Below are 13801 nucleotides of genomic sequence, written 5' to 3'. Positions count from 1 at the left end.
TTTTTTAAATTTATTGGTTATATGTAAGTACACTGTAGCTGTCTTCAGACACTCCAGAAGAGGGAGTCAGATCTCGTTACGGATGGTTGTGAGTCACCATGTGGTTGCTGGGATTTGAACTCAGGACCTTCGGAAGAGCAGTCAGGTGCTCTTACCCACTGAGCCATCTCACCAGCCTGAATTTTCTAGTCTTTCTGGAACCAAGACTTTGTTTTCAAGCATTAGAAACAGAATCGCAACTGTGGCTACAAAGTCGCATGAGAACATGTGAGCAAGAAACTCTCCAGCACTGAACGGACCTGTTCAGTCTGCAGTGTCTACTTCCTTCATGATTTATCAGTATTCTCACTGATCCAAGTTGAGTTAAAAATTGCAGCTAGGTCCAAAAATATCACATGTGCTACTCTTTACCCGTCATACTGTCACCTGGATTAGCCCCTGACCTTGACGGATAGGTTGAGGAGAGCAGAGAAATGTTCTACAGGTGGGCTTCAAACTGATTTTAAAATGTAAAACGGTAAACCTTTAGGTCTAACCAGTGTATTGAGGCAATTTCTAAAGTCTATACAAATGTGGCAGTCACTGGCTAAAACTGAGTCTTTACTCTGGAGACATTAGAATAGCACCTATAATCACGCAAATTCAATAGAAGAACATTAAGTGAGTTATTCACTCCTCCGTTCCTGCATGAGGTGTCTCCCATGTATCAACTAGTATTTCAGCCTTAGAAACTTTTGAAATTCCTGAAAATTGTTAAGGGGATATTTTGGTAAGATTACACCATCACGTGCCTGGAGAAAGATGTGGAATTCAGTTGCATCTAGTCGCTTTATTTTGCAATGAGAAATTGTAATTGGCTTAAGTCTTACATTAGAAGTTTGATTGGTATTGATTAACCGTGTGGTAATTAGTCATGAATATGTATGGCAGAAGTAGTCTCCAATGCTGTTTTTTCAACAATTCGAATTTCTGCATGTGTTTCAAAAGCACTTCCCTTATGGTTAAACTGCCAAAGAGAATCACCACATTTCACCCTAAATTTCTTATAAGGAGAGTTTTTACTATATTTATCTAATTATTTTTAAAAGAAATTTAAGAACGGTTGTGGTTTGTAACCAGATCTTGGAACCCATCGTTGAGTCTGAAACATAGGTTTTGGCCAGAGAAACTTTATAACCAGAAAAAAAAATGTCATAACTGCTGAGCCAGCACACACAATGAATTCCTAAGTTATCTTCTGCTTTACTCGTTTGGCAGAAGTTATCAACTTGTGTCTTAAATTCATTGATCTTAATTCCTTGAGGTAGGGTCATTGTCTTATGATACCAAAGCACTTACTGTTAAAGTGACATGGATGTGTGCTTAGTAAGTATTACACTGAGAGATGGCTTTGCTAAATGACCGGTCCAGATTAGAATGGAATATTCAGAGCTCAGTTATAAAGAAAAGCTTGTCCAAGGAAACACAGCTCTTTTAGTGTTTGACACTAAGATGAGCAGTTAACATTAGCTTATACTTTATAAATAATTTGGACAGGATTTTTCCTCTTGTACTGTAGAAAATGTTATCGATAACAACAATATCAACAGAAAAAAAAATCTCCCCAAAAGTGTAATGTTAAAATTTCTGATGCATTCATAGTTATTGAATCTCATTATCACACTGTGGATGGAGAACTGCTAATGTTGCGATAGTCTTTCAGGGGTGAAATCACTTATAAGAAAAACAAAATCATAAAAACCCAGAGTCACAGTCCAGAATTAATGAAGTCACTTGAACTCTTTAGCATCAAGGCTGTCCCGTCATGAGATAGGTTGAGCTGGATATACTTGGGTACCACAAGGATTAGGTTATCTTTGGTCCTTTTTTTTTTTTTTTTTAGAAAGCTGCTGTAATAAAATTCATTCCCAAAGAAAGTAATGTAAACAGAGTAGCTTAGTACTCCTGTATTGAATCAAGCCATCCCTATCAACAGTTTTGATTTAGAATTTCAGAGCAGTTACAAAGACAAAGGAACACTGGAAAGTTCTTAGTCAGTGTGGTCACTGGAAACTGACCAGATCTTCTGGCTGCTTGCTTCGTATTACGGGGCTAAAGCAAAGCCTGGAATTCATTCAATGCTTCTTCGTTGTCTTATTTGTTAAAAGATGATTTCCCCTCTGGAAACATCAGGTTTTAAGGGTGCCCTCTGGATCTCCCCCATACCTTTCAGCCTCCACTTACCTCGGATGACAAAACCAAAGGTGTTGCCTTCTTTGTGCAGCGTGACCTCCACAGTTCGGAACATAACACTGGATCCTTGTACAGCTGTGTACGGGAATGAGACGGGAAAACATGAGTCTACGACTATAATAACATTTCTATTGTAATTGTTTTCAATGTGACATAATAGGCTTGTAAGTTATGTTGCAAATAATTTATTTTGAAGAAAAGGGCAATAATCTCAATGAAGTCTGAGAGGAAAAAGAATTGTAATGGCATTCAGAGAGTGTAAGTAGTTATCCATATAAATGACCCATACTGCTCCAAGTAGAAGCAAACCTCACAGCTAATTCCCTTCCTTCTGGATAGACACATTCTAGATAGGGGGTGATGTTTATATTGCTTAAACTCTACAGAGCAAGCAAGGCAATTTTCAATAAATAGAAACATTTTCCTTTGTGAAATACAAAGGCATTATGACTTCTGCCAAGCTTATGAAATAATTTCTGCATTCACGTTTAGTTTTGAAGCTGGAATACGAGGCAAACTCATTCCTCCCGGATTACAATCGATGGATTGCTTGATGCAAATAGATGTTCTGACACATAAGCAGCTGTTCGACAAAGTTGCCAGCAGCCCAAACGCGATGCTGAGAGCTAATGAAATCCCAAGTACGTTCGCGCCGCGTCGACAAAGACAGAGATCTGCTTAAATTCATCTGTTACCACCTCGTTCTGCTGCTTGCCCTTGGCTGCTCTCATTTCACCGTCCTGCCAGTCGCAGTGCCTAATTACATTGAATGACACATGCAGGTATATGTCATGTTAAGGCTTAGCCTCTGAAAGACTCTGTGAAACTGCTTTTGGGACATACTGAGTGACTCTGATTGTATAATATATCATAGTTACATGAAAAAAAATCCCACCAATTGGATTTTAACATGAGGGGTTTGGAGATGATTTTGTTGGCGCACGGAAGAAAGCGTGTATGCTGTACAGAAGTAGATGGTTTTCAATCCCTGAAAACACTATGAGGGACGCTGGGAATGATGGAGCATGCTTATAATCACGGCACTTGAAAGGCTGAGGCAGGAGAATTGCTACAGTGCGGGTGGAAGGGCAGTCTGGACTACTTAGTAAGAGCCTGCGTCAAAAAGGTATAATGATGTCTATAGCCATAACTCTCAGTACCACATTTTATACTGTTACCTGATCTTAACGTGTTTCTTACATAAAACTCTCATCAGAAAGCCCGTGACTTCTGTGATGCCTGAGTTACATTGTGTTGCCTCTACTGTGGAGTGGGACAGACACACTGGATATTTTGTTTATATTTTCTGTGCACTGTCCAACAAATGACATGAGCTATTTGGCACTTCATTATAAGATAAGCCTGTGCCACAAGCTTTTATTCAAACCCAGGCTACTGCGGATGGCATAAGTGCATTTCAGGTGGGTCAGGGCTGAGATGTGCAGTGGGGGTGGTTTATAAAATCATCCTGACTTCACAGCCGTTTCAACTCTAGACGGGTTTCTTGAGACATAGCTCCACCCAAACTCAGGGAACATCTGCCTATAGACATTTTTAAAGAACCAGTAAAAATGACTCTCTTCCTCCCATTTGTACAACTAGTTAGTGGCTTAAATGAAGCATTGAGTGTGGTTATTTTTAATTATCAGAAATGCTATACCCTCAAAGCGATCCTGTAGGAACTCGTATGAAAGCTAGACCTTCAAACTCACAGAATCGTGGTGGTACATGAAGCTGATCTGCAGACAACCAGGCTGGGGCATGAAGGACAGGAAAAGCCCGGATATGCTGAGAATCAGCACGAATGTCCAGCAGAACAAATGTTTGCTTATGTGGCTGATTTAATTGAATGTCACCTCCTGGCTATCATGGGACTCCTGTCACTTCCTGGCTATCATGGGACTCCCAGTTTACTCTAATCAACTAGGAGCAGTGCACACGAACAGACAAACCCGAGAATTGAGGGATAGTTTTAATTAAATGAAGGACAAAATTGGGCTAGAGCTAAATGATCTCTTATTTCCATGAGTCAACAAGCCACTTGAAAGAATACAACATTTTCATCTTAAGGGTGAGGAAGGCAAAGACGTGGAAAGACATAACTGAAGGGCCATCTCTTCTGTGCCCAGAACTCGGCAAAGCGGTTTGCAAATATTAGTTTATTTAATCATTAAATCATCTTTCAATTAGACACAACCAAATTCCAGCTCTGGGCCACCTGTGCTCATTGGCTGGCTATCTGTTCTGGGAAATACTAGGATTTTAATTTTGTTTTGGCTTTCTATAGCTGACCACAGAATTCTTAGTGTCAAATCTGGTCCATATGAAGACTCTGGGACTACCCACAGCTTCAGATCACCCTCAGGCTACTCCCTATCATTTGCAATGGTAACTGCTATTGTTGGCAACATTTTAACATAACTAACAAACCACGTTGGATCGTTGGATCGTTACAGTTTTGATTCACATGATTGGTCTTTGCTAATTTCGTTTTTTCACACCCAGTCTTAGCATCCTTGTACTGACCATGGGAACATAACTCATTATTCCAGAGACAGGCAGTAAATGCGCTTAGCCAGGGGATCACAGGGCCAGGTAAAAGGTCTCCTCGATACTGTGGTTCCTTGTTTCTGTCTGTGAATTCTCATGTGTTTCTGCAAAGCCGCTTTACTACAGTTGATGCGATTGCTCCAAGCCAAACGCTCTGCCCTGCCCCTCCTTCCTATCACCACCTCCACAGGAGGAGTCACACTGTTTCCTACTTTATCCGGTCCCCTTGCCCACGTGTCTGGCTGTGGCCCTATGGGGCTATGGCATGAAATCAGAGGCTAGAAATGTGCTCAAGTGGGTGGGGCTATCCTTTCCTTCTGCCACAGGGGGTAGCTCTGTAGAGCCCTGCTCCTGCACACTCAACCCCAGAAAGAAATGCATGGAGGAATCTTCAAATGCCCCTCCCCCTCTCCTTGGCCACTCCCACCAAGATGGCCACCGGGTCTGAACAAGATGGCCTCAGCGTGACTGCTTTCATACATCACTGAGGAAAAAAAGGATTCCTTCTGCTAGACAGCTGGTCTGACTCAGCTCGTGGTGTAACAGGCGCTAAGCAGACCTGACACATCTCTCTTTTTAATTATTAAACACGGAAACTCTGGAGCTCTGAAGTTTAAATGGAAGCACTATTTAAGTAAATAAAATGTCCCCAAATTACATTCTAATTTTTTTTTATGCTGATGATATATAATGTTAAGTGCCGACTGAAAATGGCCCAGAATTAGTTAGCATTTCAGAACTCCACTGGGGTTCTGTGGACACAGAGCGCAAAGGCACTTTGTGGATCAATGTTTAATGCATAAATACCTGAGATACATTTTGCTTATATTCTCCCCAAGTAGTTCTGAGAGAAATTACAGAGTTTTCCCGTTGAATTGAAGTATGAAACACAGGTTAACCAAGTGCTTCAATTCCATAAAGAAATGGAATCTTAAGAAAGATAAATGGATTGCCCAAGGTCAAGCTTATCTATCTATCTATCTATCTATCTATCTATCTATCTATCTATCTATCTATCTATCTATCTATCTATCTGTGTGTCTGTCTGCCTATCTATATCTATCTATCTATCATCTATCTATCTATCTATCTATCTATCTATCTATCTATCTATCTATCTATCCATCTTCTCTCGAAGACACACACTTCCTTCCCAGCTTTTTCTGATCTCACAGACAGCTGAGATCGGTTGTTTGGGTATTGATGGTGAGGGGATAGGCAGGTGCCAGCTTGGGTGGCTCAGGTAGCTGTTGCCATGGCCTGGCTGGTTTTTCATGCTCTAAGCACATGAATGGTTTGTTAATACCTTCCACCTTTCTGAACTCTCAGGTCTTAATAATTTCCCCAACACAAGAAAAATAGATAGAGATCACTCTTGGTAGATCGGCCTCTTCCAGCAGAATTGTATCACCAAAGACATGTTGCTGTTTAAAAGTATATTCTCTTTTCCTGTCTGCTTTCTTGCATGCAGAAGATAAATCTATCTAAGTACCGAGTCTCAATAGACTCAACTCCTAAACATCTCTGGTCCCAGCTCTCTCCTCTTTAACTGTAAAGATGCTGTAGGGTTCACAGATATTATCTCTCCTGGAAAGCAGTAACAGTCTCAGGCAAAGAGGTTTGAATATTTTCCTGATAGTTTCTAAAACAATACCTCGAAACACTGTGGTCCGAGGTGCAGTTCTAAAAGCGTGTAAAGATTCACCACACGTATCTTCCATAGGGCCACATTATCTGGTTTCCTTTGCCTTGCAGACTACATCCCTATCCTGGGTCTCCTTGTCTTTACTCTGTGCTCCAACAAGCCCATCTACAGCCCAGGCTGTGCAGGCCACTGTATCCTCTGACTCCCTTGCTGGACCCTCTGCCCAGACCCTTCTTTTGCCTATTCAATCTGTCCCATCCTTCCCATTCTCCCCCAACTCCCCAGCTCTGAATCATACATGAGCTGGACAAATCTCCACTCTGGGCCTTACTCTAAACCCTACCGTGAGTTCCTTTAGGAAGGGAATGTGTTTTTCTGATACACACACCCAGTGGAAGGTCAATGTATAAAGGAGAGCCACATCTCTACAGAGCTGGTTTTCTTAACTCCTGGCCAATGGGTTGAGATAATGATTTAAAGGCAAATTGACTTTTCATAACGTTAGAGAAACCACGGTGCCTTATAACGGTATCGCTAATAACAGCTAATATTTGCCAAGTATGTAACAGTGGCCTAAGTATGTGATCACACTACTGAATTCCCACACACTACACCCAGCAATGATGATAGTCATTTACAGGTGGGCATCCCAAGGCTCAGAGAACATAATACAGCCCAGGTGGTTTAATCTGGTCCCCGAGTCTCAAATACCTTCTGTATTATCACAATCTCAATTTCCATTGAAATAGCTTGCCCACACTGCTCTCCTTAACATTTCTGTGTACACAGCAAACAGAGTCTCAAATGTAGTATTCAATCAATCTTCCCCCAACCAGACAGGCCTCCTTGTCATCTTGCCTAGCTCCATCAATGGCAACTGTATCATTGCGGCTGCTCAGGCTCAAAACCTGGCATGACCCTTGGCTCTGTCTTTGCACGGCCTCCCTCAGGTTCATGAGGACACCCTCAGCACCCCAGTTTCTTACCAGGTTCACTCCAGGAGTCTCCCACCCTTGCTTCTCTACCTTTATCTCCACCCACTGCTTCTGTCTGCAGCCCAGCAGCCATAAAGCATCTGGAAATCCGAGACCATGTTTGACGTCTTCTAGAGCCCAGGGTTCTGGAATCAGTAAGAGCACAGCACAAGCTCCTCCTAGTGGCCCACAAGATCACTCCACCCCCTTATTTTATTTCTGGCCTTGTCTCTTAATTCTCTTCCTGCTTAATTCTATTTTACCCACAATGGCCTCCAAGCTTCTAGAACAACCACAGGTATTGTCTTGCCTTCTGCTCTTATCACTGACGGCTTTAGCTGCCTGGAGCTTTTGTATCAGAAGTTCATATAGCTGCTTGCTTCACTGCCTTCAAGTTCTGGATCCATGTCACCTTCTCAAAGACTGTCCCTAATGTCCTTACTTAATACTGTGATCTGGTCCCAATCCTACCCCACCCCACTCATTATTTCTGATTTACTTACCTCATGCTTTCCCTGTCTCTTTTGATATAACATAGTTATCATGGTGGTTTTTGATAGATACTGCCTTACGCTTGCAGATTGCAATCTCCACCAACATGACCCATGCTCCTAGAACACAGTCATGGCCGGAGCAGAATAAATAATTATCGGCTCATTACCGAGCATGGATTATCACCACCTGTTCGTAATAATTTAAGTTCTCACTGGTAGGAAGAAGTAAAGAGGGGGGCACATCCCTGGGAACAGCTCATAAGAGGAGATGGGAAGTTTGAACACAGCTCACTCAAGTGGAAGGTAGCCTCAACCCACAGCAGAAGCCATATTCCAGGTAAGGAGCTAATGGCCTTTGGAGGCAGACAGGCTGGGTTCAAATGCTCTGCGTCCTACTAATTTGAGAAAGCCCTGCCTTACACCTCAATAAATGAGAAAAACAATTATATATGTCTGTCTGGTAGTTTTCACTGGCTGATCAATAGACCATATATATATTGATGTATATCTATATTTATATCTAGCACGCTCTATCTATCTATCTATCTATCTCTCTATCTATCTCTCTATCTCTCTATCTAATAGATTTATTAAGAACTTGTAGAATGCCCGGCAGTGTTCTAAGTGTTTGACAAATACTCAGCTGCCTCTCATGGCAACCAATGATCCACCATTTGCAGATGGTGGCGACACTGAGACATGGAGCCTAAGCAACATTTTCAAAGACATGTAGCAACTCCAAGTGAAGCCGGGCCCGTCTGGCCTGATAATCAAGTTCCTTTTGGATCTGTCGTTGTCCTTGTGGTGAGGACAACGTGAACGAATGCCAATGCTCTTACAACGCCGGGCATTTAGCACGTTCTCATAATTTGTCTGCTGCACTTATTACTATTATCATTGCTTAATAATAGTTAGATGTGACATTAATTGTTCTATGTTTTTTTTTTATGAGCTTATCCACTGAAGAGCCAATATGCAGCATGTAAAACTTTCCCCAAATCTAAGCACAATATTTAGATAGTGCCAAAGGCGTGGGATACACACACACACACACACACACACACACACACACACACACACATATATATATATGACTTCTCGATAACTTCAGTGCTAACTGAGCGTTTTTTCGGTTTTCTCTGAAGAGATGACGACATGTCTCCCATTTCACGTTACTTTGAAACGCGAAGCAGCTGCTCCCCCACTGATGCTGTGCATAGGATGCTGCGCCGGGCAGCCATCCCTCCCTGGGCTCTCAATACTTACAGACCGGTGGAAGCTCGTACTCGACCTCCAGGACCACTCTTTCCCCGACATTTTTCAGCAGGCTGATGATCTCATCGTGGCGGAACTTGGCCAGGTTGATCCCATTCACCGCCTTGATGTAGTCGCCCACATCCAGCTGGTCACTTCTGCAAAAGAAGCCATGTCACTACAGGGGGCACATCCTTCCCAAAGGCCACTCAACTCTCCTTCTCATGTTCCCTCATCTAGGCTACTTCTTAGGCTGTGATTGAACCCTAAGCGAAGGGGCGTGGCTTAGTCTGGGTGGGATTTGGTGGGGGTGGGGCTAGCCTACTCACCCTGCCTGTTACAATTTGGCACTTCTGTCTTTGGTGTGCTACTATCTCTGATTGTCCTTCAAATATTTTACCTCTTTTGTATTTAATACATCACAAATCTATATTGATATCAATATCGATATAGATATATGTTGCTTGCACTCAGGATTGCTTCTCTAGGAAAGGACCCTGATCCTGGATACTCCATCCCCCTCCCCTTTTCCCTCCTATTTTTATTGCAAGTCTTTTGGACATTTCATAGTCTTTAATGTCCTTATTGGAAGTATGACCAGAGCAGGAGCCAAGGAATTTAGCATATTTCGTTTCTTATTGTTTGCTCTCAAGAAAAAAAAATAAACTGTCTATTCCTGAACGGGACTGATAAGAATATTGGGGAAGAAGAAATTACAGAGAAAGCCTCGAGTTTCAGGATGATTACCATCACTCCTCACAGAGCTCCTATTCTTCTGGGTTTTACTAGACAGGCTTCCAAACCTGTGGGACCAGTGGTGGCAGGAAAAATAGATGTCACTGGACACACAGACAGAGTGTGAGCTTCCTGCTCTGGATGTCCCCTGGAAGACCTCTTAAGTCCTGGTGGGAAGGAAGGCCAGTAGGAAAGGAAACATTTTCCCTGGACACTTGGCGTTGAGCCTCCCGGTCTTCCATCTTTGCCAGTTGACATCTTAGGGGAACATTTGCTCCCCGTTGAGTAGATCTGAACGTCACCTTCCGAATGCGGGCCCATTTGCTAACGAGAGGAGCAGTCAGACCTTAAGCAGTCCTGTAGGAATTAAACCCGTGAGAGCTGGGCTGCTCCCGAGGTGACACAAACGTCCTCAGCGGCTTTAGCCCAGTGCCAGCCAAGCCACTGGCACATCAGGGGAACAGTTCCTGACACACGCACGCTGTGCTTCTGCAGGGGCGATGCCGCCTGGCAGCGGGCAGCTGTCATTTATTTATCAGTGACCTTTTCTGATAAGCTCTAATTTTCTGAATTAATTATACCCTTGTCTCTCTCCCCCCCCCCTCCCCCGTTTCCACACGAGGCAGTTACCTGGCAGCGATTCCTCCCTGCCGCAGGTTGGACACTCTTGGCTTGCCATCTTTATCAATGCCTCCCGATACCGTCAGGCCAAGAGTGGTTCCCTCCTTCTTCATCAACTCCACCACTGTGGAGCCCTTGAATTCCTCTGTAAAAGAGAAGCATTTAGCCCATTAAACGAGAGGCAGTCCAGAGTTGCTGACTATGTGGCGAAGTGACTCCACTCCCCGCATTTCCCCCACTTTTTCATTGAGGAGAAAAGACCTCAGCTTGTATTGTAATTGCAGCATCTGGCGATGTTGGGAGGGCAGACGGTGCTGAGAAAGGCTGTCTAGGTAGAAGAGGTGATTAAACTGATGCCAGGGGACTGGTCCACTCTGACATCACAATAAATAGTCTCAATCTCCTTAGATATCGATGACAGTGTTCTCTCTGGGGTTTCTGCCACTCTCTAGAGACTTTGTTTTCAATTCTTGTAACTCAAAATACAACAGGACTTTGCCAGGCAAGGAAGAGCGGAATTTTAAATAATCATGCAAATGTATAAAACACAGCAGCCAACTCATAGTCCATTGGGCATCCCAGCCTAGGAAGCTAACTGCTAGAAGAGGGGTCTCCAAAGGCACTATCAACACTAGTTCATTCTTAAAAATCTAAGTACCATGGCTCAGGTGACAGGTCCTATCATTTCGTGGACAATATATCACAGCACAACGAGGCAGCATTGGTCGTCAGGATTTGGGGGTAACTGCCATAAAACTTTCTCTATCAAGGTAACACAATTATCAAAGCTCACCCATGTTGTGAAAATGACATCTACACACTAACCAGGAACTCCAATGTTTGGATTTTAGCCAGGGTAGAAGGTAAGATGACTTTAAGGACACACCTCTTTTAGGGAATAAAGGTGAGGTCAATATTTGCTCTGTGGAGGTTGAACAATGACAACCCATGGGTTAGAGGTTCCTGTCATGCTATTTTCTCCTGTTACACAGATACTTTCTGGATGGGAATGGGGAACCATATGGTTTTGCAATTTGTACTGGTCAGGTTACCAGTTTTAGTAGTCATGGACTTTTAGAACGCCAAGCATACCTTAAAATAACAAGAATGGTCTTGTTTTTATTAAGCCACAGATAAAAAAAAACCCAACAGATTATTTATACTTCCTTTTCCATTTTCTTAATTACACATAATAGTTAATTATTTTTCAAAAATCTCTATGCATGTTCATCAGACAGATATTTAAATTGTCGATGACAGATTATCCCACCAAGATAGCAAAACACACCATGTTAAGTGAAGAAATAGTATCTCATGCGATCCTGTGCAGAACTAATTACTTGTAAAAAAAAAAAATTTGAGATGCACAAATGTGCTAATTTCTTCAGGGACATAGATGTTATCCCAGTCTGCGCTGTCAGGATTTCCAGGCCTGATGATGTAATGGCCCAGCATGTCAATCGAGAAGCCAGCATTTCCAAGTGGCTGAGTGGTATATTGGTATATTATTCTTTAGAGTCCAAGAAGAAGTGATGAGTTTATACTGATGTCAGCTTCACCCATAACATTTCATCTGAAGACTCGGGTAAGGACTGAAAGTCGAGAATCAAAGGTCTGGCCAACTGCATGGAAGTTTCCGGTCTTTCACATCATTTCCCAGAAACACCTGTACCTAAGTCTACTAGTGTTTGTTCATCCTTTGTGCCCCCTTAAAACAAAACAGCCACTCAGACAAGCCGTTGACACTGATGTAGTCCCAACAGTGCTGGAGACGTCAACTTAAGAAATAACCCAGATCTTTGTTGGTAGAAAGCCATGTGTCAATGTTTAAAAGTTAATAGTTGACCATGATGATGCAGTAGATGGGGTTTATCTGCAGCACAGACATGGAAAGGCGCCTAGCAAGTCTGCCAGAAACAAACAAACAAGACCTCATTGAATGTTCTATCGATTTTTCCCTGTTCTTCTTAACCATCCCCCAGGTCCCCCAGATCAGTACCTCCTTCCCTACAACTTTATTTGGTCATTTTTGTCTTTTTTTTTTTTTTTAAAGTAACCCATCGAGTTCACTTCATGTTGTGCAGATACTCAAGGGTGTGGTGCCATCCACTGGAGCATGGTTAGGCTGCCATGGGGTACACCCTTTAAAGAACGTTGACTCTCCCTTCCCGAGCAGCAACCATCAATGGCTCCTTAGTGTGGGGTAGGAAATCACGTGTCTTTCCCTTCTTCATGCTGAAATCTTGACTGGCTTAATTCTGTGCAGGTCTTGTACGAGTACCTGAAGCTGTTGGGAATTCACAAGTAGCAGCCTCCACAAATTATGGCCCTTTCAATCTTTCTGTCTCTTCTGCTGCAATATTCTCTGAGTGCTCTCTCTCTCTCTCTCTCTCTCTCTCTCTCTCTCTCTGTGTGTGTGTGTGTGTGTGTGTGTGAGAGAGAGAGAGAGAGAGAGAGAGAGAGAGAGAGAGAGAATGAGAATGTTCAATCTCTGGCTAACTACTTCACAGTCACTTTGACTTCTTATCAGTTTCTGCTGTCTTCCGCTAACCACTGTCCACTGCACAAAGAAATTTCTCTGATGTCTGGGAGTTGCACTGATCTGTGGGTACAGAGGAACACATTTAGAGGACAGTTGGAAACTATGCCCACTTGACAGAATAGTAGTAGTAGGTTTATCCCTGCAGCCAGTGAGCTCCAGGTTCTGGGTCCGATTTCCAATGCTGAGCATGCATTCATTTCCTCTTGTAGAGCAGGCTTCAAGCCCTATCAGACAGTGGCTGGTTATCCCCATCAAATTTCTGCCACCACTACACCCAGGGATCTACTGCCTTGCTAGTCATTACTGTAGTCCACAGAGTTCACAGCTGGGTAAAATGATTGGCAATTTCTTTCTTCTAGCAGCCTGCATAGTACTTACCAGGACTATGAGGTAGTCCGAGAAATGAAGTTTCCTGGTAGTACCAACTTTATTTCTGAATGTCCTGTGACAGAAGGACACATGAATATTTTAAATGGCCATGTCATGCCTGGCATGTGAGAAGATTCAATTCATTGATGCTTATTCCTACTTGGGTCTCCAAGGATGTGAGTACTATACAAAAGGGATCACTATTATGTGATGTCCAGTCCTATGTGATGAAGACATGTAGGTTTGTCTCTACAGGAAAACTACAGCCAAAGTTTCTGGCTGAATTTCAAAAACATAAAAAAACTCAATTCTTTCAATTGGAATATAAGTCCGTTTATCTGGGTACTTTAAGACCCGGTAATAGTCAATTACCCTCTCATTTAAA

The 13801-nt window shown here is 42.7% G+C and overlaps 1 protein-coding gene across 25 annotated transcripts in view; it reads right to left on the bottom strand.

Annotated features, from left to right (window-relative positions):
• Positions 1–13801, bottom strand: part of Grip1 (glutamate receptor interacting protein 1) — a 634030-nt gene that overhangs the window by 146717 nt on the left and 473512 nt on the right. For all 25 annotated transcript variants that reach the window (XR_380450.3, XR_380451.3, XR_003948812.1 and 22 more), the window contains 3 exons: positions 10515–10650; positions 9162–9307; positions 2224–2307 (listed from right to left, as the gene is read on the bottom strand). Coding sequence is in view for 21 of the 25 variants with exons in the window: in XM_006514242.4 (XP_006514305.1) it covers positions 2224–2307; positions 9162–9307; positions 10515–10650 (366 nt within the window). In the remaining 4 variants the exon portion in view is untranslated. The remainder of the gene's footprint in view (positions 1–2223; positions 2308–9161; positions 9308–10514; positions 10651–13801) is intronic.

Source organism: Mus musculus, chromosome 10 (genome assembly GCF_000001635.26).
Source record: "Mus musculus strain C57BL/6J chromosome 10, GRCm38.p6 C57BL/6J".
Classification (NCBI taxonomy): Eukaryota; Metazoa; Chordata; class Mammalia; order Rodentia; family Muridae; genus Mus; species Mus musculus.
Note: the sequence above shows the minus strand (reverse complement) of the source record. Positions and strands in the feature narration are given on the sequence as shown.